The sequence below is a fragment of the Akanthomyces muscarius genome, chromosome 6 (genome assembly GCF_028009165.1).
Source record: "Akanthomyces muscarius strain Ve6 chromosome 6, whole genome shotgun sequence".
NCBI classification, from domain to species: Eukaryota; Fungi; Ascomycota; class Sordariomycetes; order Hypocreales; family Cordycipitaceae; genus Akanthomyces; species Akanthomyces muscarius.
In genome coordinates, this window is record NC_079246.1 from 2,840,222 (window position 1) to 2,867,012 (window position 26,791).

The 26,791-nt window shown below is 51.3% G+C and overlaps 15 protein-coding genes across 15 annotated transcripts; 8 read left to right on the plus strand and 7 right to left on the minus strand.

Moving 5' to 3' along the window:
* Positions 1-444: 444 nt before the first annotated feature.
* Positions 445-1,149, plus strand: LMH87_000997 (uncharacterized protein; the record flags this gene model as incomplete). The annotated part of the gene is made up of 3 exons (XM_056199001.1): positions 445-830; positions 882-1,043; positions 1,095-1,149. 3 exons carry the CDS (start codon positions 445-447, stop codon positions 1,147-1,149), a joined length of 603 nt encoding a protein of 200 aa, XP_056055892.1.
* Positions 1,150-1,372: 223 nt separating this feature from the next.
* LMH87_000998 (uncharacterized protein) lies at positions 1,373-3,895 on the minus strand (the record flags this gene model as incomplete). The annotated part of the gene is made up of 2 exons (XM_056199002.1): positions 1,373-1,618; positions 1,667-3,895. 2 exons carry the CDS (start codon positions 3,893-3,895, stop codon positions 1,373-1,375), a joined length of 2,475 nt encoding a protein of 824 aa, XP_056055893.1.
* Positions 3,896-4,638: 743 nt separating this feature from the next.
* On the plus strand, positions 4,639-5,283 carry LMH87_000999 (uncharacterized protein; the record flags this gene model as incomplete). The annotated part of the gene is made up of 1 exon (XM_056199003.1): positions 4,639-5,283. One exon carries the CDS (start codon positions 4,639-4,641, stop codon positions 5,281-5,283), a length of 645 nt encoding a protein of 214 aa, XP_056055894.1.
* Positions 5,284-5,286: 3 nt separating this feature from the next.
* On the minus strand, positions 5,287-6,578 carry LMH87_001000 (uncharacterized protein; the record flags this gene model as incomplete). The annotated part of the gene is made up of 6 exons (XM_056199004.1): positions 5,287-5,768; positions 5,817-5,942; positions 5,990-6,091; positions 6,144-6,206; positions 6,254-6,392; positions 6,444-6,578. The coding sequence occupies 6 exons, from the start codon at positions 6,576-6,578 to the stop codon at positions 5,287-5,289; spliced, it is 1,047 nt and encodes a 348-aa protein (XP_056055895.1).
* Positions 6,579-6,863: 285 nt separating this feature from the next.
* On the plus strand, positions 6,864-8,339 carry LMH87_001001 (uncharacterized protein; the record flags this gene model as incomplete). The annotated part of the gene is made up of 4 exons (XM_056199005.1): positions 6,864-6,980; positions 7,028-7,872; positions 7,922-8,127; positions 8,173-8,339. The coding sequence occupies 4 exons, from the start codon at positions 6,864-6,866 to the stop codon at positions 8,337-8,339; spliced, it is 1,335 nt and encodes a 444-aa protein (XP_056055896.1).
* A 256-nt stretch (positions 8,340-8,595) lies between these two features.
* Positions 8,596-9,848, minus strand: LMH87_001002 (uncharacterized protein; the record flags this gene model as incomplete). Its single annotated transcript, XM_056199006.1, has 4 exons — positions 8,596-8,662; positions 8,710-9,067; positions 9,136-9,286; positions 9,336-9,848. The coding sequence occupies 4 exons, from the start codon at positions 9,846-9,848 to the stop codon at positions 8,596-8,598; spliced, it is 1,089 nt and encodes a 362-aa protein (XP_056055897.1).
* A 1,124-nt stretch (positions 9,849-10,972) lies between these two features.
* Positions 10,973-11,690, minus strand: LMH87_001003 (uncharacterized protein; the record flags this gene model as incomplete). The annotated part of the gene is made up of 6 exons (XM_056199007.1): positions 10,973-11,113; positions 11,161-11,248; positions 11,300-11,363; positions 11,420-11,515; positions 11,565-11,602; positions 11,653-11,690. The coding sequence occupies 6 exons, from the start codon at positions 11,688-11,690 to the stop codon at positions 10,973-10,975; spliced, it is 465 nt and encodes a 154-aa protein (XP_056055898.1).
* Positions 11,691-12,082: 392 nt separating this feature from the next.
* On the plus strand, positions 12,083-15,108 carry LMH87_001004 (uncharacterized protein; the record flags this gene model as incomplete). The annotated part of the gene is made up of 4 exons (XM_056199008.1): positions 12,083-12,387; positions 12,443-12,863; positions 12,910-14,908; positions 14,963-15,108. 4 exons carry the CDS (start codon positions 12,083-12,085, stop codon positions 15,106-15,108), a joined length of 2,871 nt encoding a protein of 956 aa, XP_056055899.1.
* Positions 15,109-15,517: 409 nt separating this feature from the next.
* On the minus strand, positions 15,518-16,497 carry LMH87_001005 (uncharacterized protein; the record flags this gene model as incomplete). Its single annotated transcript, XM_056199009.1, has 3 exons — positions 15,518-15,640; positions 15,690-16,439; positions 16,495-16,497. 3 exons carry the CDS (start codon positions 16,495-16,497, stop codon positions 15,518-15,520), a joined length of 876 nt encoding a protein of 291 aa, XP_056055900.1.
* A 1,011-nt stretch (positions 16,498-17,508) lies between these two features.
* LMH87_001006 (uncharacterized protein) lies at positions 17,509-18,630 on the plus strand (the record flags this gene model as incomplete). Its single annotated transcript, XM_056199010.1, has 3 exons — positions 17,509-17,550; positions 17,647-18,115; positions 18,164-18,630. 3 exons carry the CDS (start codon positions 17,509-17,511, stop codon positions 18,628-18,630), a joined length of 978 nt encoding a protein of 325 aa, XP_056055901.1.
* A 751-nt stretch (positions 18,631-19,381) lies between these two features.
* Positions 19,382-19,758, minus strand: LMH87_001007 (uncharacterized protein; the record flags this gene model as incomplete). Its single annotated transcript, XM_056199012.1, has 2 exons — positions 19,382-19,644; positions 19,701-19,758. The coding sequence occupies 2 exons, from the start codon at positions 19,756-19,758 to the stop codon at positions 19,382-19,384; spliced, it is 321 nt and encodes a 106-aa protein (XP_056055902.1).
* Positions 19,759-20,526: 768 nt separating this feature from the next.
* Positions 20,527-20,981, plus strand: LMH87_001008 (uncharacterized protein; the record flags this gene model as incomplete). Its single annotated transcript, XM_056199013.1, has 2 exons — positions 20,527-20,624; positions 20,765-20,981. The coding sequence occupies 2 exons, from the start codon at positions 20,527-20,529 to the stop codon at positions 20,979-20,981; spliced, it is 315 nt and encodes a 104-aa protein (XP_056055903.1).
* Positions 20,982-21,614: 633 nt separating this feature from the next.
* On the plus strand, positions 21,615-22,444 carry LMH87_001009 (uncharacterized protein; the record flags this gene model as incomplete). Its single annotated transcript, XM_056199014.1, has 2 exons — positions 21,615-21,709; positions 21,772-22,444. 2 exons carry the CDS (start codon positions 21,615-21,617, stop codon positions 22,442-22,444), a joined length of 768 nt encoding a protein of 255 aa, XP_056055904.1.
* A 356-nt stretch (positions 22,445-22,800) lies between these two features.
* On the minus strand, positions 22,801-23,696 carry LMH87_001010 (uncharacterized protein; the record flags this gene model as incomplete). The annotated part of the gene is made up of 2 exons (XM_056199015.1): positions 22,801-23,596; positions 23,650-23,696. 2 exons carry the CDS (start codon positions 23,694-23,696, stop codon positions 22,801-22,803), a joined length of 843 nt encoding a protein of 280 aa, XP_056055905.1.
* A 995-nt stretch (positions 23,697-24,691) lies between these two features.
* Positions 24,692-26,736, plus strand: LMH87_001011 (uncharacterized protein; the record flags this gene model as incomplete). The annotated part of the gene is made up of 7 exons (XM_056199016.1): positions 24,692-24,707; positions 24,867-24,979; positions 25,439-25,472; positions 25,517-25,608; positions 25,658-25,768; positions 25,825-26,598; positions 26,647-26,736. 7 exons carry the CDS (start codon positions 24,692-24,694, stop codon positions 26,734-26,736), a joined length of 1,230 nt encoding a protein of 409 aa, XP_056055906.1.
* Positions 26,737-26,791: the final 55 nt, after the last annotated feature.

The window sequence follows — 26,791 nt, forward strand, 5'->3', positions numbered from 1 at the left end:
CCATCCGCCCATTTGGTCAGAAACGTCTTATTCAAAAGCATTGATCAATAAACAAAGTGCAGAACGGATCTCGACTACCGAATTCTGTTGGTTGGTAATTACGAAGTTGCGCATGCCCACGGCTGCTAATTGGATGGTGAGCACGAATATAGGTACCAAGAGGCGAGTGTGTGCGTACGTGGATTTAGGCTGGCGCAAGATGGATGCGGCCTGACATGCAACCCCACAGGAGCTTCAAGCTGCCACGGCTCATGTGACGTTCTACGCAATCATCTTCGACTTGTCATCGCAAGACTACAAAATCTGCAATTGTTCATTTGAGCCCCTCGAGCTTCTGCTCTCGACCGAAACCCGGCCAGCACATAACATTTCGGTTTCGAGACCGCCGACTCCTATTTGTTGCGACGCAGCACCGCTCCGACGCGCTTCTTATAGCTGACCGACATGGATTTCGCGCCGTACCAGTCCTCGCCGCCCGAGCATGGCCGAGTAGCCTCTCCCGAGTATGGCGCATCCCCGCGCGCCTCTACAGATGCAAGCAAGAGACCGTTCTCGCCCATCAATGCCGCGCGCAGTCCGCCTCCGCTACAACACCCTCAGCCCCAGAGAGCTTGGGGTGGATTCGATGGCCAGACGAGCGGTTGGGCTGGGGGGAGCGCTGCACCCGCAGGGAACTCTCTACCTGGTGCATACCCTGCGGCGGAAGTGAGCGAGTTCGATACCAGCCTCGGGCTCAGGCTCGACTGCGAAGCCTGTCTGGCGTATTTGGCGTTTCCGCCAATTGGCGCCATTGTGCTTCTTATACTGGAGAGAAATAGCGACTATGTGAGGTATGGTTAATTTCGGATGCTCATACCTTCTCGGATAAACTAACGACTTAGATTCCACGCCTGGCAATCTGCGTTACTGTTCACAACTGTCATGATATTCCACCTCCTCTTTTCATGGTCGAAATTCTTCAGTTGGCTGTTCTTTCTAGGAGATCTCGCCCTGATTGCCTTTCTCTCCCTCAAGGCATACCGTGATGCTGAATCGTTAGATAGGTATGTGGGATGCCGCATAATCGGCGCACCGGGAGGCTAACGTATTCCCAGATTCGAATTTCCGTTTTTCGGAAAGATAGCAACGAGGATACTAGACGATGAGTAACTCAGATGTCGACATGTGGTTTTATACCTCTTAGCGAACCCTTGCTTTTAATTGGCAGCTCAATGATCTGGAATCGATGAGCGCGTTCGCGCATAGACACCCTTCCGGATACGGATACAAATATACTAATGCTTCATTTGATTTCATCTGCGTAACAAGTGATGATATCTGCTGAAGATGGTATCAGGCCCTTTCATTCCTGGCATCACATTTTATCCCTATCCTAGCGCGACAGAACCGAATGGACCTCGCACGGCACAGTGACTTTGTCCGCAAACACCACCTCCCGAATGACACCGTCCGGACCTTGGTCAAGCCACTTTGCCAACAAGTCATTGCTCTCCTTGGGCTTGACGGTGCTGTCTCTGGTGCCAACGGTAATATGCGCTACGTGGTTCGCACATTCCCATGTGTCGGACTTGTCGTCAATTCGGACTACAATCGCCATGATTCGCTGATCGAAAACGACCTAACATGATTAGCTTCTATTTTGCGGCTTCCAGTGGGAAATGCTTACTCTCTCCATGACCACATCGCACTCGCCGAGCTTTCCCGTTCCTCCACCTGCAGTGTCGTGCAGAGTAAGGTAGCGCTGCCAGAGCCCAGGAAAGTGCTTCGCATTGGCTCTATGTAGAAGCGTTACATGAAAAGCCGTCTGTATCCTGCGAGTTTGCTTGAGCTGCATGTAGCAACGCGAGATTTCTTTGTCGCACGAAGCAAAGGCCTTCTCAAGCGTGTTATTGACAATATTTCCGGGGACAGCAATGGACATATATTCCAGCTCTTTAGGCTTCCCTTTCTCCTTCTTTTGTTGCTGTTTGGCTGGTTGCTTGCTGCTCCGATCCGGAATATCATGCCTAAAGTCTGGTTTGAAGCCGAGCGCCGACTCGATTGCCCTGTCCAGCTGCTCAGATGTTGGCACTTCCTTGACCACATTGGGGAGGATTTCATGAAGCTTTGTCACCAAAGTTTCTAGGTTTTTTCGGCTTCCTGCAACAGGATTCAGGTCAATAAAAGCATCAAATCCGTCATCTGGCCTGACAAAGGCGGAGCAAGGCTCAAAGCGACCAATGAACCCATCCATGATACCAAGGAATTTTTCCTGGTCGCTCGCAGCATGAATTGTCTGGTGGTTGTCGCCACGCTGAATGACTCTATCGCGCGTCACCTGTCGAATCTCTTCGAGAGATTCTTGGTCGTGGCGAAAGTTGAGGCACACCATCGTGACCGACTCAAGCTGCGTCTTGGTGTCGAAGATGATCTGTTTTCTCTCGTGCTTTTGTGCATTGTTGCGATCGGCAAACACAACCGGATGGTCTTCCAGTTGCGCAAGCACTGCCTTTGTGAATCGAGGCGGTCGGCCCTTGCCAGAAATGTTATCATTCTGAATGTGTCCCCAGTCGAAAAGCTCTGTCAATGCCAGGCCAAGCGTCGTCTTGCCACACCCAATGGTTGCAATGGGTACCAGCACAACATCCTTAGTAACCTCCGACATGACAACCGCATCAGCTTGATCCATGTTGGCTGCATCGCTCCCCTTGATATTCTTGTAGTCGAGGAACTCGTTGCGCAGCGCGATGATTCCATGGTTTTGATTATAGAGCTTGGCCAGGCCAGGGTTTGCGGCCAGGCGTTTCTTGGCGTACAGGAGGTATTCTTCGGTAATGGCAACGTGCTTCTTGAATCTTGGCGGCTTGTTCATGATCAATGCCTTTGTGCATTCTCTCCATTGTCGGTACATTAGATATGGCTCCTCAAATTTGAACTTGAAGAACCAATCTCGGAATGGGAGATTTTCGGGACTACCTGACATCCTGCAGCGAATGACGAAGCCTTCGACATCACGGCCGTCGTATGCACCGGTAGCTGCAGCCTCCTCGAGAAACTCTTTGACCTTGTTGACATCCTCGTACACGATATACTTCGTCTTGCGGAACCCCCAGTCCTCGGCAAACTGCTGGACAGCTGTGCTGGGGTATGTAGTAAATTCGGGTACGTTGAGATTGACTCCATGCAAGTAGAGTCCAGCCTCTTCCGGTCCATACGCTAAAATGTGCTCCTCGAAGGCGTCATCGCAGAGTTCAGCCACAGCCGTCACATTTCGCTGTCTGAGTTCTCGGGCGAGATCATACTTCGTCTTGCCAATGGCTTGAAGCTGTTTCTCTATCCAATCTTCTCCGGCCTTTGAATGCGTCAGTTCCCCGCCACGATCCCCTGTGGAATGCTTGCTGCAAACGATGAGAGTTTCGTCCTCGAGACCAGCAATGAAGATGATGCATCCGTTTTCCTTGAGAGTAAGCTCGTATGGCCCTTGGGTCTTTGTCAGGATATTCTCCCACTTGGTTTCGTTGACTTCGTTGACATTGAAGAACTTGTCGTAGCCTCGCACAGCAATTTCGTGGCCATTTTTTCGTGTCTTGGTGGTGAACAACCCACGGGCGTATACTGGCAGATCTCGACGCTTGTAGTCCCATTCCTGGAATCGCCACGAGTCGACTGTGATGTTGTTTGGTGATTCTTTGACTTGGAACGGAGTTTTCTTCACTGACGCCTTGCCGCGGCGTTGTTCCTTTCTGTATTGCTCCAGGGACTGCATAAGCTTCGACATCTGGTCCCGGTCCTGCTCAATGTGCGGAACCACAGCCATTTTGGAAAATTTGAACGAGTTTGCGATAATATCTTTGCTGTTTGTCGTAAGAGAATTTAGGCGGGCAGATTTCAAACAGTTTCTCGCGCCAGTAATCATTAGCTCTTTGTATCCTCTTTGTATCCTCTTTGTCGTTTGAAGCGATTCTCCTCGTCAAGGCCACTCAGTCGCAAGGTATGAACTTCTGTCCTCCAGGTCACGCAGTGCGAATCTCCGAATAAAGACTTTAATGATCGAGATCTTGGAAGGGAGAACTCGCGCTTTTATAAATTTCCCCGCCGTGTGCGCAGCGCTCATGTGAACGGGACTTCAGCAAACGGCAAAAGTTGGCTCCAGGAACGAGGCATTCTTTGCCCCACCCTACCCTAGGTAGCTGCGTGTTGTGACTCAGTCAGGCAAGCTGCGAGGCGCAAACTGCCTAACGGTCATACGGCCTCATTTTCGTCTCACAAACAAGCTCTGGCCTAGAAGTATGAGTCCTCGCCGAGTATCAATAGCACACTCGCTTGTGTTTCTTCTGTCAGTGACAGATCCTGCTACACTTTCGTGGGTATTGGTGGCATAGCAGTAGGGAATCGGAGTGCGAGCGGCACATTATGCAAGCATTAAAAAATGTAAAATGAAATTTTGTACCGCGAGTGTGCTTTCCTAGTTGCCATCCAAACACGACAAATTTCATCTGCAGCCCTCCCTCTACTTGTTGTGCATGCATCGCCACTGCAAGCATATTTGACAGCTCTGCATAGATAGGTCTCCGTACGGTGGCATACTAAACCTAGCTTACCCACTTCGCGGGCGTCAATTTTTTCCCCTACACTGCAAACAGCGCCAACATAAGCAAAATGTCGTCGAATCCATTTTTGCTGGCTGCAGACAACAATCCATCTCTTATTCCTCTTCTGACAGGGAATCCAGAGATTGCAAAGTCACAAGACGAGCACGGATACTCTTTGGTCCACGCCGCTGCGAGCTACAATCATCTCGATCTTCTTCGGGTACTAGTCAATGAGCTAAATGTCGACGTCAACATCAAGGACGAGGACAACGAAACTGCTCTCTTCGTGGTAGAGACCGTTGAAGCGGCTAAGGCCTTGGTTGAACTGGGGATTGATGTGCAGCACAAGGGCCTCGAAGGGCTCACAGCCGCAGAGAAGATTGAGGGCGAGGCTGACTTCCCAGAAGTGGCGACTTACCTGAACTCTCTCAGCCCTGGACAGGCTGCCCAGCAAAGCAGCTCAGGCGCCTCTGCACTCCCGCCCGGAATCGTGCCGCCTCCGGAAGGCATGCAAGTTACGTTTGGAACAATGAACGAGGCCGAGGTCCCAACCGAGGTGGACGAGGAGTTTCAGCGCCGTATCGAGGAGCTCGCCCAGCGGGATGATTTCAACACACCAGAAGGTCAAGCAGATCTAAGAAAACTCGTCGAGGATGCTATTACGGATCAGGGTCTCGGCGAAGAGAGAAGTACTAGGCCGAAGCGAGTATAAAATTTAGCTATGTTTGATATCCCACATCAGATATCTCGAGCTCTGGCCCGGAGGTTTCAACACAGTAATTTCGCTTCTGCCTCCCAGTCCACTCGCCGCCATATCAGTTGCGCTTATTGCGAACCAAGACTCTTCCGGGCATGCCGTCATTAATGCAGAGGTCAGATTCGACACCCATGAAGAACTCAAGAGCCCATTCCAACTGATCTGGCCAACGCTCATTTCTCCGACCGGGTAGCTTGGTACGGTGTACCGCGATAGATACGGATCGATGTCGTCATTGAAAAGCACTCTGGGGCTTCTAAGTCTCACTAATGAAATCCATTCATACAGCTCTACTGCTGTGTCTGAACCTTCTGGTCCGTTGTCTCGGAAGCTTGGCATCGAGGGCGTTATGACTTGATGTGTTTTGACATGGTGGGCAATATCTAGTCTCGACAGCACCTTTTCGTAGGATAAGTTGCCGATTGTTATTGGCGTATCGGCTAAAATCATTGTCAGTACAGGCAGAGGATGCGGGTAACAAGGCTTACATGGATTCTCCAGGGTGCATATCCAGTTCACCGGTGTGTCTGATATGTTCTTGCAGCCGTAGACCAGTCGGTCAAAGCCTCGCTTGCCATGTTGCATAGATGGACTTTGCAAGTCGTATGTGACAACTATTCAGTGTCAGACTATGAGCCCTCGGCCAAGCTTTAATACTTACACCACTTTGACCGCAACTCTCTAGTGCCAGTCCGTTCGTCGAGCTTGCCGGTTAGACCCGAACTCTCATATGCTTCTCTATCGAGATGCAGCTTAAGCTTTCCTTTGTTGTATGTTAGATTCGGGTGAAGTGTGTTCATCGCAGCTTCTTGTACCTCTGTGGAGTGAGAAGGTATTGCCTGTGGTGGGATTCCCTTCCGACAGCATGGAGATGTTTCCTGCGGAATGTTAGCACCTTCCTCTTGCGATTTATGCCTCCTCTTGCCTGTTTTGACATGTTCTAGAAAAAATGCCTTTTCGAATATTTGACCTAGTGTGGCATTGACCCTGTAAAACTGTGCAGGTGTGCGCTGCGCCAGTTGCTCCAAAGCAGCACTCCAGCTGTCGGGCGATATTATATCAACCTGTCTGTTGTTATTAACTGCTCGATTGAATATAACTATGGCTGGAGTTACCCTGTGTATGAATTCTTTACTGCGAAAGCTGGCCACCGGACGTCGTTTCGCCTGTGATAGCCCTGTTTCGATGATTCCCACTGTGAATATGCATCGCGTTTTCTGGTACACCGATGGCACTGCGTGTATATTCATTTTTCTGCAGGGTTTCCTTCTTTTCCTCTGATTTACTGTCCGGCGTAGTTTGGGTGCTTTGAGATGCTGGCTTATGGAAGCCAAGTTGACCAGCCGCGTTTTCGAGCCAGTGCCACAAAATTTCTCGACAGTCCCACTTACCCTGCACTTGGACGACAACCTGCGATTCACCAGCTTTTGAGCTCTACTACGCATTGCTGTTGCTCGAAAAGTTACTTTTGCTACGCTGTGGTTGCGGCGTCTGTGGTTCTAAGGACCTGCCTGTCTGTGGTAGCAACCGCAGCCATGATGGACTTCATCATCAAGTTTGCGCAGGCTCACGAAACCTTTCGCATTCCCGAAATCGAAGCACTCGCCACGATCGAAAATATACCACTGAAAATCATCCAATCAGATGAAGCGGTAAGATGCCCGGCATATAATAACCACAATATACTGACAGCTGGCAGTCCCCCATATGCATTGTGCAACTGCCCTCTGCAGACGCAGCAAAGAAACTCATTCGTCGATCCATCATGGCACAGTCAATTCATGAACTATGGGGCTCTGGCAAAAACATGGAAGAGCTCAACGAATCCGTCAGAGCGACAAGTAGCACAGAGTGGCCAAGATACAAGAACTCATCCTTCAAGTTTGTGTTTGATTCGTATCAAGGGTCGCGTTCCAAGTCCAGCCAGCTGTCTGTGATCAACAACTTCCAGTATCTGCCGTTTGAAGGACCTATTATCATGAAGAACCCAGATGAGATCTTCACCATATTAGAGCTCTGGCCGTGGAATAGCGTTCCGATGGGAGTCGAGCACCCAGACTACTATCACCTGGGACGCTTTATTGCCAATTCAGCTCGCGACGTTGTGCTCAAATTTGACCTGAAGAAACGACAGTACATATCGACAACGAGCATGGACTCCGAGCTTGCCCTGATAACTGCGAACATCGCACTGGCTGCCCCTGGAAAAATATTCTACGACCCCTTCGTTGGAACAGGGTCATTTCCTATTGCATGTGCTCACTTTGGTGCAGTCAGCTGGGGCAGTGATATAGATGGACGAAGCATCCGAGGCGAGGGCAACGAAAAAAGCCTCAAGGGGAACTTCGGACAATACGATATCCAGTCATTCCTGGGCGATGTCTTCGCAGCCGATGTCACAAATAGCCCAATCTGCAGACGGAGAGTCTGGGACGGCATAGTCTGTGATCCGCCATACGGGGTAAGAGAAGGACTGCGAGTACTAGGAATAAAAGATCCAGAGAAAACGCCGTGGCTGGTCGAACGTGGCCTTAAGCATGGGATGTGAGTTACCGCTACCGTAAAGAAGCTGAACAGCTGCTGACGTGCACAGGGAATTTGATTACGTGCCACCAAAGAAACCGTATAGTTTCCTGGCAATCCTCGACGACATCCTCGTACTTGCAGTGGAAACACTGGTTGACAACGGAAGACTTTCGTTCTGGATGCCCACAGCCAACGAAGAAGACCAACAAATTTCTGCCCCAGCACACCCTAGTCTCGAGATCGTGGCAAACTGCGTCCAGGTATTCAACAAATGTAAGCTTGTCGCGCCGAGATGCTGACCCGCACTAACATCAACAGGGTCCCGAAGACTGATTACGTACCGGCGCAGACCGGATTCAGAGGTGTCCAAGGAAGCACTCGAGCTGTATGCCGACAGGGAGATCATCAGTGAAGTTGGAACCACGGCCAACGAACTGAACCCGTTTCGTCGCGGGTATTTTAGAAAATTCCAAAGTGATAGCTAAAAGCTAGATGCAGGACTTGTCAACCAAACTGGCTCCCATAATATCCGAAATCAACAGCTCCAGTTCCAGCTCAAAAGCAAAACCCCATCGATCAGTTTCAATATAGTTCAAGTCGATTAACAAACCCAATACCATGCATGTTGCAAACCCCATGAGATAAAACAAGTCGTAATGATATCTGCGCACTGCTAGATGTGCTAGTCGGCCTCGGTAGCAAACCAGCAGCTCACCGATGCGTCGTCCCCGGGCATAAAAGTCATCGAAACTCCATGGCCATAAAGCACCCTCGATCAGGGACGTGCTTCAGCTCCAGCTGTTGAAATCTGCGAAACGTAAGCGTTGTATCACAATAGACGCGGAACCAACATACTTTTCGCTCTTTGAGTGGAAGTAGATGCCGTTGACTTCTCCCCTGACCTGGTTGAAGCATATATAGTAGAAACCCTCGAAGCTGGCTCCATGAATCGTGCGAACGCGATGATCTGGAACCAGAAAGTGCTCCTTCCATCGCATAAATATATGCTCTTTTTGGGCAACATCGGGTATAACGACAGACCCCTTTTTTGCCTGCTTCTGGTACGGTCGAAATGCGTCAAACTTGGACCAATGGCTCAAGTCCACCTTGGAATTGGCACCCCAGTCGTCGTGCTGTGTGAAGAAGCTGTACCTTGCTCCGATGATTTCGCCTTCAAAGTATGTGGTGAGAGTTGGATGATCTTCGGTGAGACCTAGTACAGATATCAGTTTGACCATTTACTAACAGCGCAGGAAAGCCTGGCGACGGAAGTAGACGCACCTTGAATGCGCAGATAGCCGCATAAGAATGACTCGCGCATGTCGACATACTTGATTTCGACTTGAACCTCGTATACCTGCCGTTCAGACTGTTGTGTGCCGTGGAATTTGGTGCCCGGTCGCAGATACGAACATGGACTAAACGGAATGGACTGGGATTCGTTAGTTTTTGTCTCATGCCAGCGCGAAGATGGAGCGTACTCTTTTATTGGAATAGTCAAGGCCAGTATAGCATGAACTCTGTGTGTCGTCACAACATGTGTCGAACTCGCTGTCGGCAGCTTCTTCTAGGCCGACCTTATTGGCCGGGGAAGGGCTGCCCGCAGTAGCCCTTTGATCAATGCTAGGCCGGCGCTCAAGCTCTCGCTGCTTGCCGTTGCCGAGGTCGGGAGGGGGCGAAGTTGCGCCGGTCGCGCTGGATTGAGGGCGTGGGGACACTGTAGTCGCCCTCGATGACGGTTCGGCGGAGATGCGATCGTCTGTTACCAAAGAGTCCTCTCTTATCATGGCTCGTGTTTGCTCTGAGCCGATAGACGGAGCCTCGCCAGGCGACTGGCTCCGCCTGTCCGAAGCCGACTCCAGCCCAGGAGTCATTTCTTCACGGGCTGTCTGGCTGCTGTGAGATGAATGCTGTAGTTCGTCGGGACAAGTCGAAAAGTTGTAAGAGGGCGGCGACGAGGGATCGAGCGGCGGTTCCGAGGATGGTGTCGGCATTATTGCGACCTAGCGGACGGTGACAATCAACGATGACGGCGGAAAATCGTCAGCGCAGAAGACGTCGTTAACCAAACTGGCTGCAAAGACACCCAATTCAACTGCAGTACTGAACCGGCGATTGCGCTTTCCAAGTTGCGCTGTTAAGTTGCCCAAAGGGTGCGGCGACGATATCACCAGGCGTGACAGATTGACTGAGAGCGGATCATTGAACTGGACCTGAGCCGTCGTCTGGGGATCGCATGCCCAGATCGCCTTGACCGCAGAATCGGATCGCGCTCCGACACAAGCAGAGGAGCGATGGTGGATAGTAGCTTGGTCGATTAGATAAAGGCTGTAGGGTCCAAGGCAGAGAGCGAAAAATGAAGAATGACTGGGAGGCGAATTCGGGTTGACATGTGTGTGGAGAAACTGGACACTGATAAAGTGACGGGTGCCCTGCGGCGCAGCTCCAGCCAGGAGCAGTTGGGCGGGATTGAGGCGACGAGCGTCAAGTTGTCACTTTTAGGTACTGCTTGGCGCCAGTGCCCGCAGGATGTACCCGCCTCTACATGGTGTGTGGGTGATCTTGAAGCCCAGCGGTGCCCCCGACTGAACCAGTTTCCCAACTGGGTCTAGAACTAGTCGAATCCCACGTCGCATCTTTGCGCCGTAGAGAGGGTTCTACACATTGACAGATAAATAGACGATGCAAAGATCGGCGAAGTTGGCACGGGTTCATGTCGAGTGTAGTGTACTATGTAGCTGTCTTGGGCCTGTCTTCACGGCGAACGCTACGGGAAGCTGCAGCGGCAACCGGCGTGCATCTCTGTGCAACGGCACTGGCTTTTCGCTTTGTGTGACTGGTACCTATAATTTTGTCCGCTCTGAGACAGTCATGGAACAAACACACTGAGAGCCAAGCCTGCAGTGCCGATGCAATGATGGGGTAGCGAAGAGCGCCAATATTCCGCATCGCATTCGCACAATTGTCCAATGGCCAAAGCAGACATTCGGACAGTACAAAATACCAAATATAAGAGCATCTTCCCCGTTCACCTATAGTATATTTATGCGCATCATGCAATTGTGCACCAGCGATGCCATTCCTGGCCCAAACACCGTAACTCCATTTTGGGTATCAATCAAATAGGCTTAATCTTGAAATGCAATGCGATGAGGCTGAAAACAAGGGCCTTTAAATCTTGGACAAGGTAATAAAAAACTCGGAGGCCTTCGGGGTCGGCGGACTCGGTGACGTCAACTAAAGATCCTATTTTGGCGGTCTTTGGCTGTTAGCAATTTGCCGATTTTCCAACATTTATGTACGAACCTCGAATGAGATGTGGTCATTGCCGAGTCGAATTTCGAGCTGCTGACGACCGTCCTTATTTTTCTGCGGCCATTTGGAATCGTCTTCCCTATGAATGGTTAGAACGAGCAGAGGTCACCGTGCGCGAGGGTTTCCTTACTTGACAATTTCGCTGGATTTGATGATGCGCTTAATTTCGTCGATAATGGTAGCGCTCACGCACACTATGCAATCTTGTTAGCAGTTGTATGAGCACATCGTCGAGTTGGTGAGCGCGAACTCTCTTTGCGAATCAAGCTATCATTTCGGTAATTCGAGTTATTGGCGTATCGTGCAACCGCGCTGCGACCATCTCCTAGAACCCTAATATCGAATTCTGTCAAACATTAGCCATTGTCCATTCAAGCATGTGAAGCACAACCAACCAAGGAACTCGTGTCCGAAGCGACCCGAGTGGCCAGAACTAAGACAATGATAAGCACATCAATCCAGAAGATAGGTAAGTCGACTCACTAGTATCGCAGGTAGAACGGCTCATTGGAGGAACTCATGGCTGCGACTTGCTCGTCACAGAAATTTGGCCAAGCTGTAATTGCACCTCTCTCTGGAGCTTCCAGTCGCCATGGTGGGGCAAGGTGGGCGATGGAATCACGTGCATCCACACTCCACGTTCCCCCTCGCTTATTAGTGCCACCTGTCCAGCGGTGCTGGTAAGGAGCAGCCAGATCACCACGAAGCTGAAGGTGCCAATTTCAGAGCTTGCCCATACTACTGCTGGCGACTCTGGCGGCTTCAGCATTGGCATTGTTATTGAGATCTGCCTGCTCATGGCCAAGACTTGCAATTGAAAATCAAGCGCCTGTTCATCACTACGACTGCGGACGAACTACGAACCCCTGATCTATTACGCCTACCATCTTCAGAAGCCTGGCAAGAAGCAATCATGTCCGGATTTCTGGAAAACGCGTATAGTCTCGTCCACCAGGACAATGCGGCAGACGTGCCCTCTGTCTCTGATCTGCGCATGCAGCTGGAAAAGGGCACAGACGAGAGCAAGGTCGACACAATGAAGCGCATCCTGACAATCATGCTCAACGGCGACTCCATGCCGACACTCCTTATGCACATTATTCGATTCGTCATGCCGTCCAAGTACAAGCCCCTCAAGAAGCTTCTGTACTTTTACTACGAAATTTGTCCCAAGCTAGACTCTTCCGGCAAGCTCAAGCAAGAAATGATTCTTGTCTGGTACTACTCGACGCGCACCCCTCATCGCATGATCTTCACTGACTGAACTGTGTAGCAACGGTATTCGCAATGACTTGCAGCATGCCAACGAGTACATTCGAGGCAACACTTTGCGATTCCTCTGCAAGCTGCGCGAGCCCGAACTTATCGAGCCCCTGCTCTCGTCTGCACGATCCTGCCTCGAGCACCGCCATGCATATGTTCGCAAAAACGCCGTCTTTGCCGTCTCGTCGATATACCTGCACTCGCCCTCCCTCATTCCCGATGCCGCAGACCTGATCTCTGCTTTCCTCAGCGGCGAGACGGACGCTACCTGCAAGCGCAACGCATTTGCTGCACTATCCAGCATTGATCACGACGCTGCGCTTGTGTACCTCAGCTCCGTCTTTGACGGTATTCCGAACGCTGACGATCTGCTGCAGCTTGTTGAGCTGGAGTTCATTCGCAAGGATGCTGTTCAGAACTCACAGAACAAGGTAGGTCGAACTAAAGTTATCCTTGGGTTCTACTGACTTGAGATAGGCGCGCTACCTCCGACTCATTTTCGACCTTCTCGAAGCAAACGCGTCTACTGTCGTCTACGAAGCGGCATCGTCACTGACCGCACTTACAAACAACCCCGTCGCTGTCAAGGCTGCTGCCGGCAAATTTATCGAACTCAGTATCAAGGAGTCCGACAACAATGTCAAGCTCATCGTACTCGACCGCGTTGACCAGCTGCGCAAGAAGAATGAAGGGATTCTGGACGACCTTGTCATGGAGATTCTCCGAGTTCTCTCCAGTACCGATATTGATGTGCGCAAAAAGGCCCTAGAGATTGCCCTCGAGATGGTCTCCAGCAAGAACGTCGAGGAGGTCGTCCTGCTTCTCAAGAAGGAACTTTCCAAGACGGTCGACCAAGAGTACGAAAAGAACGCCGAGTACCGGTCGCTCCTCATCCACTCGATTCACCAGTGCGCCATCAAATTCTCCGAAGTGGCCGCCAGCGTTGTCGAGCTGCTCATGGACTTCATTAGCGACTTTAACAACGCGTCCGCTGTCGATGTCATCAACTTTGTGAAGGAGGTAGTCGAGAAGTTTCCCGCTTTGCGCACCATTATTGTCGAGAGACTTGTCTCGACATTGAGCGAGGTCCGTGCCGGCAAGGTCTACAGAGGTATCCTGTGGATAATTGGCGAATATTCGCTGGAAGAAAAGGATATTCGCGATGCCTGGCGCCGTATCCGTGCTAGTCTTGGCGAGATCCCCATCCTAGCCTCTGAGCAGCGCCTGCTGGAGGAGCAGGATGGCGACGAAAAGGAATCGCAGCAGCCAAATGGAGAATCGAAGGCTGCGGCACCCACCGGATCCCGCAAGGTCCTCGCCGACGGAACCTATGCTACCGAAACTGCTCTCACCAGCCAGTCCTCCGCCGCGGCGAAGCTAGAAGCAGTCAAGGCCGCCCAGAAGCCGCCTCTGCGCCAACTCATTCTGGATGGCGACTATTACTTGGCTACAGTGCTCTCTTCCACCCTGGTCAAGCTTGTCATGCGCCACTCGGAGACGTCCTCTGAGAAGTCCCGCACGAACGCCCTGCGTGCCGAGGCCATGCTCATTATGATTTCCATCCTTCGTGTGGGCCAGTCACAATTTGTCAAAGCACCCATTGACGAAGACTCTGTTGATCGTATCATGTCCTGCGTGAGATCGCTGGCCGAATTCTCCGAAAAGAAAGACCTGGAAGCCGTCTGGCTTGACGACACCAAGAAGGCGTTCAAGGCCATGGTCCAAGTTGAGGAGAAGAAGCGCGCCGCCAAGGAAGCGCATGAAAAGGCAAAGTCTGCCGTCCAAGTCGACGACGTTATTCAGATTCGCCAGCTGGCCAAGAAGAATGCCACTGATGGCCTTGATGAGATCGAGGTTGATCTGGAGCGTGCCACAGGTGGCGATGCCACAGCAGAGGATCTGTCGTCGAAACTCAGCCGTGTCGTCCAGCTCACTGGCTTTTCGGATCCTGTCTACGCCGAAGCGTACGTCAAGGTGCACCAATTTGACATTGTCCTCGATGTTCTCCTGGTGAACCAGACCACCGAGACTCTGCAGAACCTCTCTGTTGAGTTTGCCACTCTGGGTGACCTCAAGGTTGTTGAGCGACCAACCACGCAGAATCTGGGACCCCATGATTTCCACAACGTCCAATGTACCATCAAGGTATCGTCTACGGACACTGGTGTCATCTTCGGCAACGTCGTCTACGACGGCGCCCACTCCACAGATACCAATGTGGTCATCTTGAATGACCTGCACGTCGACATCATGGACTACATTCAACCCGCCACCTGCACAGAGACGCAGTTCCGCACAATGTGGACAGAGTTTGAGTGGGAGAACAAGGTCAACATCAACTCCAAGGCAAAAACGCTGCGCGAATTCCTGGATCAGCTGATGGCTTGCACCAACATGAACTGCCTCACACCCGAGGCAAGCTTGAAGGGTGACTGCCAGTTTTTGAGTGCGAATTTATATGCTCGCAGTGTATTTGGTAAGATTATGACCCGTTATTATCGCTACAATACCCGTACTAACCTACCCGCAGGAGAGGATGCGTTGGCCAACTTGAGCATCGAAAAGGAGGGAGATGATGGCCCCATCACTGGATTCGTGCGTATAAGAAGCAGGTCGCAGGGCCTGGCGCTCAGCCTGGGCTCCCTGAAGGGTCTAAACAAAATTGGCTCGTCTTAGATGTTGAAATTAAATAAAATAAGCGCTGATTTAGACTTGGGAATTCTGGGATGGGTAACTCCGGCATCGCATACGGATTACGAGGCAGAGAGGCGAATGAATGATAATAAAAACCTGTTTTTGTTCATGAAAAGCTATAGTCCAGAATGACTCGGAGTCATTTTGCAGACTATGGTAGAGGTAAATAAACATGCTAACGAGATAATTCATCATACATCATATATCCAAAATGTAACCCGTCCCAATGATTCCGAACCTCGTTGCGGTGAACCTGGTGATGAGTAACGATAACAAACTGAATATGTGCTAGGGTATATGCAAAAACAAAAGTCAGACATCAGACAGCAAGCGTCAAGCTCTGTCGCGTTGTAAGCGGGCAGGTAAGTCGAGAAAAGAGATAAGAGCAATATCAACGATCAAAGACAAGGGCATTCACAATATGGCCATCTTGCCAACCTTGCGACTCGAGGGTTGCATTCTCTTTGAGCATCTTGCCCATGTAGGCGAGTCGTATCTTTTTCGATGACGAAAGCTGAATGGCTTTAGCGTTATTCTGTTATGGAAAGGCGAATCAGACGTACCTCGGCTTCGGTGGTCATCTTTTTGATGACGCTTCTCACTATGTCCGTCTTCGGTATAGAGATGGTGATGTCGTTGCCAGTTTCGCTGAGACGGGCGCGGACTTGAATCTGCTTGCTCTCATCGACGACGTCCTTGCCCTTTTCCTCTTTGCTCATCTCTCCATCCTCGCCACCACCCTGCGTCTCGTCGTCACCGCTGCCCGAGCCATCTTTACTGTGTACATGCTCGACAATGTTCTGCGGATCCGAGACGACCCATTCGGGCAGCGCGTAATAGTTGCCAAAAGAGTCGTACGCTCCGTTCACCATGTTTCCCGTCGGCAGCGAAATCTCCGCTGCCGTGAGCATGGTTTGCGCTGTCTGCAGCGCCGTTTGACCATCATCATTTGTTTCCTGCGTCGGGGGCTCCCATAGGACCTGTAGCGCGTTGTGCAGCGTTTGCCAGATCTCGGGCAGCGCAGTGACTCGCGTATCAAAGTATTCTGCTCTTTCTGTATCTAACTCGTTCCTCGCCCATTGACGGTCGACGGAGGCCCATACATGGCGCCGTAAGGGCTTATTGATATGCTCGTCGAGGGGTCCTCGATCGTGGCGGCGTCGGCGGCGAGGAGAAGCTTGGTTTGCAGCGCTGGGTGCTGTGGCGCTCTCGCCGAGACTCAGCGGCGGAGGATTTATGTGTCGCGCGGATGCATTTGGGATCCCGCCAGGATAAGGGGAGTTCGGGCCAGCCGATCGGGAGAGGCAGCAACCCTGACGTCGGGTTAGTTGGTGTCAAATGCAGTGATGCGACCGGTCCGCCGCGTACCATGTTGCGAGGCTTTGTCGCTAGCTTGTGCGACGCACGCTGTGAGTATGAAGGTAGATTAATGATAAAAAAATGTGACTATGGTCAGAGCCATGTCAACCTGGTTATTGAGTGCCCTTGTCCTGGCTAGTTGCTGGTAGCCAAGGGGGCGAAGGAGATGAAAGTAAAAATAGAAAGACGTAGAGTTCTGACTGAAACGAAAAGTAGCTATTGCACAAGGCCGGGGTGGTTAGCTGGCAAGCTGGGCGGCCTTGGAAGTTTGAACCACGACAGCGGGGCAGTTTAATACCGTATGGATAGATTTCAAGCGGGTCGCGAATTATACGGTCGGCGACAGTGGTGAGAGCGCTCACCAACAGATTTATTAGAGTCTAGAAAATGGGTGGGTTGCTGAGGAAGAGGTTCTAGATCCGGAAACGTAATGAGGACCGCCCAGACAAATGACAGCCACTGTGGCCTGTAGTATTGGCAAAAAGAAAGGAAAAGACTGCACAAAGGCGGCACGAAAATAGATGGCACAGCTAGTTACCTAGCTCAAGACACAACTAGGTAGGGGTGCTGACTATTTTAGGTGGGCGAACCACAGACAAAGGTGGCCGCCACATGTGCATGCCGTGGTGGGATTCTGAAGCCAGAGGTTAGCGATCGAAGGGTTTTGTATTCTTGCGTCAGCATTGGAGAGCGCACGAAATCCACGTTGAAAAGCAGTAGAAAAGCAGAATAAAAGAAGCTGGATTGAAGAAGTGCACAAGCAGAAGGCGTATTTAGTCAGCCGCCCATGCAGTCTCAGATCATCTCGTTGTGCCTGAGAGTCGCCTTTTCCTCTTGTATAAAAGTTGCTGGAGGCTCCAGACTGCGACCACTGGTGGGTACTCAGCTTCACACACCACACACAGCAGGATCTTCACACAGCGCAAGCTGCCAACCCATCAGCCCCCCGACTGCAGCGTAGACTCAAGCCGTGGATATTCTGCCCCTGGTGTAAAGACATATCTTCTTCTAGACATACTCAAAATGGAGCAGGCTACCAGAGAGCACTTTTACAACCACGGCAAAGTGAGTATCACCAGACTAAACAAACGCGGTCAAGAATGCCAATTCCAGACCAGGTTAATGCTATAATCATTACAAGCAGCTGACAAATATCTACAGAAACCAGCTAGCCCAAGCGAAAACTGTCATTGGTGTCAGCTGCGCTCGCTGCCAATTCAAGAAACCATCCCCATCACCATTGTCAACGATGTAGACAGCCAAGTCCTCCCCAAAGACTTCCGGTTCATCAGCAGCATGGTTCTGGGTAAAGGAGTCGAGGCCGCAGAGGATAGTTTCCGCAGTGGCTGCTCCTGCGCCGAAGATGGCAGTTGCCAATACACAGGCTGTCTCTGCCTCGCCGACCTGGAGGACGAAGACATGGACATGAATGGCGGCGCCCAAAAAGCATACGCATATCATACACACGGTGCAAAGTCGGGACTATTGCGATCTCGGTTGCAAAACTCGACTGTACCCTTGTACGAATGCCACAAAGGCTGCGCTTGCTCCAGCAACTGTCCAAACAGGGTCGTCGAGCGTGGCCGCACCGTGCCTCTACAAATCTTCAAAACAGAAAATCGCGGATGGGGTACGTACCACTACCTAGAATTGAATTAAATGCCAACCAGATTTCTAGGAGTTCGCTCGCAAGCACCGATAAAAAAAGGCCAGTTCGTGGATCGCTATCTTGGCGAAATCATCACTGCACGGGAGGCCGACCGTCGCCGCGCAAACTCGGCGGTCTCCCAGCAGAAAGACGTCTATCTTTTTGCTCTCGACAAATTTACCGACCCAGAATCTCTGGATCCACGATTGAATGGCCCTCCGCTAGAAGTTGACGGCGAGTTCATGTCGGGGCCGACCCGTTTCATCAACCACTCTTGTGATCCCAACCTTCGTATTTTTGCCCGCGTCGGCGACCACGCAGACAAACACATTCATGACCTTGCATTGTTTGCCATCAGGGATATTCAACGTGGAGAGGAGCTCACCTTTGACTATGTTGATGGCGTCATCGAAGAGCAAGATGAGTTGGACGGCAACGTGGAGGGCATGACACAATGCCTCTGTGGAACTGCAAACTGCAGGAAGTTTCTTTGGTAAAGTATTTACCAAAGAAATGGTTTTGAAACAGATCGGTCATCAAAGAAATGTGACACGCAAAGAGACCATTGTCATGCCGCTATGGGCACCTTGGTTTCATAAAGCTCTTTGTGCAGGAAATTATGGCCTTTACCTATAAACGGCGATAAATCCCTGGACGGCCAAAAAGATTTATACCTGAACCCTACAGACAACAGAAGGAGCAATGAGCGGCTTTCGATGGCCCCGACAGAAGCGACAAGCAGACGCACAAGCTGAACAGCTCAAAACATGGTTCATCAGCAACAGCCGCTGGGCAACTGTCCTCGAAGACGACGAATTCACTGGGAATAGGATTTTGATTTCTGATATCTACAGAGACTATATCACCGCTGCAACAGAGTCGATCATAGCCTGTGGCGCACCTCCTGCTCCTGGAATGCACCACGCTGTTCAGACATTTTTCGAGTCGCCCGTGGTACGGGCGGCATTTGGCGAGTTTAAAGCACAATGCAATTGTCAAGAAAATACTCCAGTCGTCGAGAGTGAACTGATTCAGGCATTGGCATCTTTAGCAGCAAGTTTTGGCCGTCTTCGCCTGGATCCCATGAATACTCGTGTGTCATGGCAAGAAGCAAGGTTGGACATTGGTGACGACAAACTGACGCAAATGGTGATGGAGTATCTTGTACGCATCGAGATTTGGAGACTGAGAGGAATTGCAAATGGAAGACCCTGGACCTTTGGAACGCAGCGCGCCCGATACCAGTTCCTAGCGTCCACTCTTGTGCAGTTTTGGTACATGGACAAAGAAACTTGCTTTCGTTTCCGCGAAGCACGAACCTCCAGCCGGGATTGGAGCATCCTCTGGGAGAGCTGGGCTGATAGATGTGTCAAGTCGGATGCTGCCCTGTCCATAGCTAAAGTAGAGGCGGCACGAGCTGGCAGTCCGCGATTGCCATCCACTGATGGCGAAGCAGATGAAGACGTCTGTTTTGGAGTTGGATGGCGGCCAAAGGGTTGGCTGGAAAAGGCCTGAACCCGCATGTGAATTTTTTTAATAGCAAGACAAGAATACATAATGACCTTACGTGCAAAGCGTATAGAGACGAAACTCGTGACACTCACATACCGATTACTTGACGACATTCCCTGTTGTACGCTTGCTCGTAATATGTGCCTAGTCCCGTGTTGCTGGATAAATCTCATTCCACTCTAGACATGGAGAAGAAACGCCCAATAATTCACCTGCAACTGCCGGAAGCTAACCTGTTTATCCCCTGCCACGGCGCCCGTGAGGTTCCGACGCGCCCTGCCTTTTTACGCCGGGTCCAACCGAGGTGCGCAGAAAGTCACCCCACAATGCCGCACAATGCTGCCGACTTGCTTTCACATGGACATGGGGACTCCGCACGCTAGCTGGGCAAGCGCTGGGGGTAGCCCGACTTATATGCTCATCATTACATAGTCGTATGAGACACCGCAAGCCGGGCCACCCATGAAGAGGGGGGCGGGCTGGGAGGTGGGAGCGTAACTTAACGTTAGCAGTTCGTTTTAGACAGCTGCCATTGAGCGGGCCGTAGACGGCGCGCGCAGGGATTTAATTAACCATTGCTCCCATGCATCGTTCTTCCCTTCCTTACCTCGATGCATCCCAGAGTACCTTGAACTAGAATTTGCTGCCGTCTCCTTACTACACGCAGCACTCTGACAGCCCCGTCTCGTGCAATACCCCGGATTTGATGAGCCGAGGTGCAGATCTACCTGCTGTTCTGCCACATCCGCCTGGCGCAGCGGCCATTCGAATAAAGGTGCCGACCGTACCGAGCAAGACTTCTCGTCTCATCTCCTGGGCAAGAAGCCATACACCAACACACAAGTGCTGAACCACCCTGCGCGACTTGCTCCACGCTGCCAATGTCTGCTGTTCCTCGTCGATTTTCCACATCCGCGAGGGTTCACCCCAACGTTCTGCCGCACCTGCGCACCACGTCTCGGCGCTCTCCGATGAGATGGTAAGTATATACTCGGGAAAGAGTGACCGCCCCGTTGGCAAACGCCATCTGCACGCCAGCCGATTGGATGCAGGCATGCGCGTGACCAGACGCCAGCCAAAACGTCGGAGAAATAGCAACTGACTGTTCACGCCGCGCAGGGCTCCGACCATCGTCGGCCTCTCTATTGTAGGCTACGGCGCGAAAGTATACCTTGATAGTGTTCGCGAGAAGCGTGAGCGCATGCTCGAAGCCCGATACCAGGAAGATCGCGAGAGACAACGACGCAACGACATGCTCCTAGATGTATACGGTGATCGCGAGAGCCTCGAGGGCCTAGAAAAGGCCATTGAATTCTACGAAAACGGAAAGAAGTAGTTTTGCACTATGAACGGATATATTGGATTTGATCCTGTGATATGTTTTTTTTGGCGTCGTGGCGTTTTGACGATTCAATTTGAGTCGAGAGGACTGGAGGGATACAATGCATAAATGGGCGTTACACTTGCTTTTCTTTGGTAGCTGCTTGGGTGGGAAGGGGATGGCAAAGAAGGTGGCCAGTATCTATTAGCTCTATGGACATGAAGAAAATAGCATGTCAAGAACAAGAGGAACGAAAGCAGACGCAAACAAGAGAACAATAAGGGTAGAAAAGCAAAAGAATATCAAACATCAGAAGACGAAGCAAAACGTCATTCACTAACTAGCTTTGATTATGATCAGGTAGCGAATACCTAAGTCTCTCGACCTGTAACTCGTTTACTGGATGCGGCGTTTGGCATCGGCATTCCGCCGCTGTATGTCAAACGGCAGAACTTCAGGCACCTAATTCAATTGTATTGTCGCCAAACGTCAGTGCATCCACAGAAGTCGCTCAATAATTAACAACGGCAGGCAGCTTCGTGCCTTGACCCAGCCAGGGGCAGCTGCCGGCTGCCAGCTGCCAGCCGCAACTTCACCCGTTGCCATTATCGCCGCGCAGGTCTTTGCTTCTGCACCGAACCAAACGCAATGCCTCCACCGAAGAAAAAGACGAAAACCTCGCATCAGAACGATAAGGCACCATCTGTGCTTCTATCCGACTTTCGCACAGCGTGGCCCCTTCAGTACGTTCGCCGGCGCTGCTCTCGGGCCCCCAGGTTGTTTACACTCTGACCCACGAGCACAGGACTGGTGAAGAGACAATTTTAGTCAAGGTCAAGGACGAGGAATTTAACGTCCACAAGGCAGTACTTATTCAACACTCGCACTACTTTAAGGCATCGACAAAACCGTGTTATGACGAATCTGGAGGCGAAATCGCGTTTGATAACATCGACCCTAAGTATTTTGCCCTGTTCCTCGGAGTGGCATATAGTTATTCATCCATTGTCCCTCATGGGACGCCGATTCCTGCAGCGAATCCAGAAGCGCAGTCACAAAGAACGCCGATGCGTGATTACGTCGAAGTCTACAAGTTGTGCGATCGCTTCGTCTGCCCAATTATTGCCCCTTACATCCTACAATGCATTCTTGCATTGATTGGCGACCGTCATAGGGCATTATATCGCTCAGCACTCGATAAGGTGCAGCAGTTGTGGTGCACAGACGACTTTGCCGATGCTTTCGAGGCTCTCGAGCAAAATCATGGGGAACAAAAGAAGCTTGGCGAGTTGATGATTGAGTATTTCTGCGAAGGCGTGAATTTCAGATCATGGGAAGTGTCAGAGGCAGAAATGGAAAGCAGACCTGCCTTTGTGTTGCGAGTTTCGCAGTATTTTGCCTCGAAGCTTGCACTCCTATTAGAGCAGCGGACCAAGCTGAAGCGGAAGGAGCTCAAGATACCTACGGTCGAAGATTGAAAGGAACCGGCAGCTTGCGCGAACTTGCTTTGGGTGCGTTTTGGGTTTGGGGATGTCATTGGTGACTACGAGTCCTACACTAGCTTTGAAATTTTTGCGTGGGCATGGATATTACGCTGATGCCGCGACCTATCAGACAGAGAAATATTCCGGGATAGCTTTATGGTATTATGAATGAGACAATGCTACGCAGAGTTTCGAGCATATGAGCAACACGGATAGAAACGCTGTTCTCCGAGGCTTCATAGCCCCAGTGTTGTTAAAATGATGCAACAGAAACAGTATATACAGAATTCCACAACAGTGTTTCCAATACCGATTACACTTGATAATATCGCGTGCTCCTTGCAAAAGTGCTACCGCGCCTTGATTTTTCGAATAACCACTTTTGCACCGTCCAGCTCCCAGCCAACGCCGTCTTTTTGCTTCAAATCGTTCCAGTCTGAGCTAGTTGCCGTCTCTAGATACTTCAAGTCGACGCCCAAGTACGCGCGTCCGAAGCATTTGAGTGTGTGAAGGCGTAAATCCGGTTCCGCCCACTCCATGACCCTGGCCCGATGTCCGTCAACTGCTTTGCGCACTCGGTGAAATAAGATGAAGTTGTCGTGAGCCAGGGCAGCAAGCGCATCATTGACCTTTTTGTCACTAAGGGCGTATCTTTGTCGCAACGAATAGGCTTCCGAAAGCTCTCTCCGGCGGCATGCCGTGTCCAGTATCAAATAAGCGACAACCTCTTGGAACTCTATCAGCGTAAGGTTGTGCTCGGGGTGAATGTTTCGGAGCAAATGCAGAATGGCAGCATGATACGACTCTGGCTGCTTTACAAGGACGGCGAGGCGAATGCAGAATAAGTAGGCTTGAATGGCAAAGTCGTCGGTACGTTTGGAAGCCACAATGCCTTCGCGTAGTTTTCGAAGAGCCGACATGATGGTCGACAGGGTTTTTGTGTTGGACGGCTGTTGTAGCGACTCGATACTCGCGGTATCGGGAATTACGATGCTATATGTGTTGTCTTCTTTTGTCTTGGGCTCCAGGCCGAGGGACGAGAATCGCCGGAGAAGCTCATCGCGCTCTCCTGCGTCAGAGCAAAAGCTCAAATAGCGCTCGGCGATAAGTTTATAGTAGTCTTCTTGCGCTTTGGCACTTTTCAACCTACCAAGGGGCATGTTAGAGCGACATCGTGGTTGCACGGCTTTTGTAGCTACCTCGTTTCGCCCTTGGATGGCAGCCCCATCTCCTCCAAAGGGTCCATTTGCACGGGTTTTAAACGGCCCCATTGCTTCGTCGGTCCTCTGAGCTCTTTACTTCTCCAAGATGCCATGCTAAAAAGCTTCAAGGATGCCTGTGGCCCGTCTGTCGCGTGTGGCTTTTAGTCGCAATGTATGCAGTCGGAGGTAGGGTGGGGTCGAGTGGCAACCATGTTTGCTGGGAACGTACCTAGGTAGGCATTCCCAGCATGCCTGTCTAGGCTGGTAACGTTGGCTTGTAACTAGCCACGCAGATCTCAGACCGTCACCAGGCTGCATCAGCACCCAGTTATAAAACACAGAATAACATTTGCCTCAAGTATGAGATGTAAGCACCCCCGGCACAGTCTTTTACTTTTACGTTGCCTCGCAGCGCTCAATTGTCATCCTGGCGCGTCGCTGTCAATGGCCGCCGGGCCTGCAACAAAGCATGAGCCATCCTTATTACACGACTTATCTACGTGCAATTGTCCTTGTTTGACCGCCTACGATGGAAATCTGTGCTTTTTCCAGATATCACAGTTATATCAATACCACTTTTTTTTTCCCCAAGTTCTCGGCCCGGCCAAGGCCAGGGTGGAGTGCAAGCCAGCCTTGATGGGGCGTCTCTTATCAGCTCGACTTTGGAGGGATAACAAAGTCAGCTATTAGTAGGAAGGCGCGGAAGGCACCTATTTTCACGGCACTCCGTAAAGCGAGCTACCTAACCTCATGTACCAACAAGAGCTTGGCTGTTCTCAACAATTTGCATAACCCGTGTCAGCTTTTCATCCCTTATGCGGGCGCACGAGATGGTGTCCGATCTTGTCGGGCCGTTTCTTGACGCTACACAAATATAGGATCCATCCCCAAAGATTGGCTTCTTGCTAACTACGGGGTGTTATTGGCCGTACGATTCAGATTGTGTTTGGCCACCATTGTCGATGCTGCGCATTCAGATAGCTGGCTGCCAGGCTTACTCGCATTGCCTTCGCTCCTAGAAAATATTCTGTTTGTCACGATGGTTTCATACACCCGTAAGGTAGTCAGCCATTGGTGGCACTAGCATTGGCATGATCGGGCATTAGCTAAAGTTTTCGTGCCTTGTTCCGCATGTTTCCGTTGAGCGCCCCGATGTGTCGGCTACCCCAGGGCCACAACAAGCCTCTGCGGCGCCCGTGATCCCGTCAAGTCAGTTAATTTTGCCTTTTCCCGCAGCAACGAACCCCGCAACGTCTTTTTCATCTTCTTCCTTCCATCTACACCAAGCTGTTTTCCTCTATACACCTTTTTATTTATTGACATTACCGTAAGTTTTCGCCCGTTTCGCATTTTGCATCACCCCACTTGCATTGGACAACACCAAAGGAGCTACCTATGCCGTTATGCCACCGAGCCCCCGCTGTCAACGCACCTACGCAACGAGCAGCCGTCTACCTCGACGGCAAGCCTCTGCGCCCAGCACGTCTTCCTCCAGACCGACTCGAACATTACGAAATATGCAGTCATGGAGAAATTGTGGACAGCATAGATGGCCATAGCTCCCAGGCAGACGGTGAAAAAGCCTCACGTCTCCTGGCTGTTGCGTCAGGATACCCCGCCAACCCCCCTACCAGAACATGGTGGTGGCATGTTGGTATCGATAAGCCCGCTACAAAAAACCCCGCGTCATGGTGCTGCGAGCCAATTTAACTGGCTACTCTACTTTTCTTATCGCAATTGAATTCTTGACAAAGCACCTTGTTGTCTGACTTCATTTCTACTCTAGTTGTTTAAAACCAGCTCGTCGGCCTCGAAATCAAGTCTACCACGACCGCTACAACCGCAATCATGGGTGCCACTGAAGTTCTGTCCCGCAAGTCCGGTGTCATTGTCGGCGATGACGTTCTCCGTCTCTTCGAGTACGCTCGTGAGAAGCAGTTTGCCATTCCTGCCATTGTGAGTTTTGGAAGTCCGAGCTCCAAACTTTGCACAACTAACCTCTCAGAACGTCACCTCTTCCTCCACCGTGGTCGCTTCTCTCGAGGCTGCCCGCGATGCAAAGTCTCCAATCATCCTTCAGATGTCTCAGGGTGGCGCTGCCTACTTTGCTGGCAAGGTACTGTCAATCCCCAAGCTGCCGATTCTCCTACTGGCTATTCTGACCGTTTCTAGGGCGTTGCCAACGGTGACCAGTCTGCTTCCATTGCCGGCTCCGTTGCTGGTGCTCACTACATCCGATCCATTGCCCCCGCCTACGGTGTCCCTGTCGTCCTCCACACTGACCACTGTGCCAAGAAGCTTCTTCCCTGGCTCGATGGCATGCTTGATGCCGACGAGGCTCACTTCAAGGCCACGGGTGAGCCTCTCTTCAGCTCTCACATGATTGATCTTTCCGAGGAGCCTGTCGACTGGAACATTCAGACCACCGCCGCTTACCTCAAGCGCGCTGCGCCCATGAAGCAGTGGCTCGAGATGGAGATTGGCATCACTGGTGGTGAGGAGGACGGCGTCAACAACGAGGACGTTGACAATGCCTCTCTCTACACTCAGCCCGAGGACATTCTCAACATTTACAACACTCTCTCCCCCATTTCTCCCTACTTCTCCATCGCTGCCGGTTTCGGCAACGTCCACGGTGTCTACAAGCCCGGCAACGTCAAGCTGCACCCCGAGCTCCTTGGCAAGCACCAGGCTCACGTCAAGGCCGCCATTGGCTCCAGCAACGACAAGCCTGTCTTCTTTGTCTTCCACGGCGGCTCCGGCTCTGGAAAGCAGGAGTACCTCGATGCCATCAGCCACGGTGTCGTCAAGGTCAACATGGACACCGACATGCAGTTTGCCTACATGGCTGGCATCCGTGACTATATGCTGAACAAGAAGGACTACCTACTCACTGCTGTCGGCAATCCCGACGGGGACGACAAGCCCAACAAGAAGTACTTTGACGTAAGTATTGGTCATTTTCCTCCAGTGTGTGCCAGCTAACTCGTATAGCCCCGTGTCTGGGTCCGTGAGGGTGAAAAGACCATGGCCAAGCGCGTTACCGTCGCGCTCGAGGATTTCAACAACGCCAACCAGCTGTAATTGCTCTTCGTTCACAAAGCGATACGTTATAAAATCAAAAGCCTAAAGTTGGCAT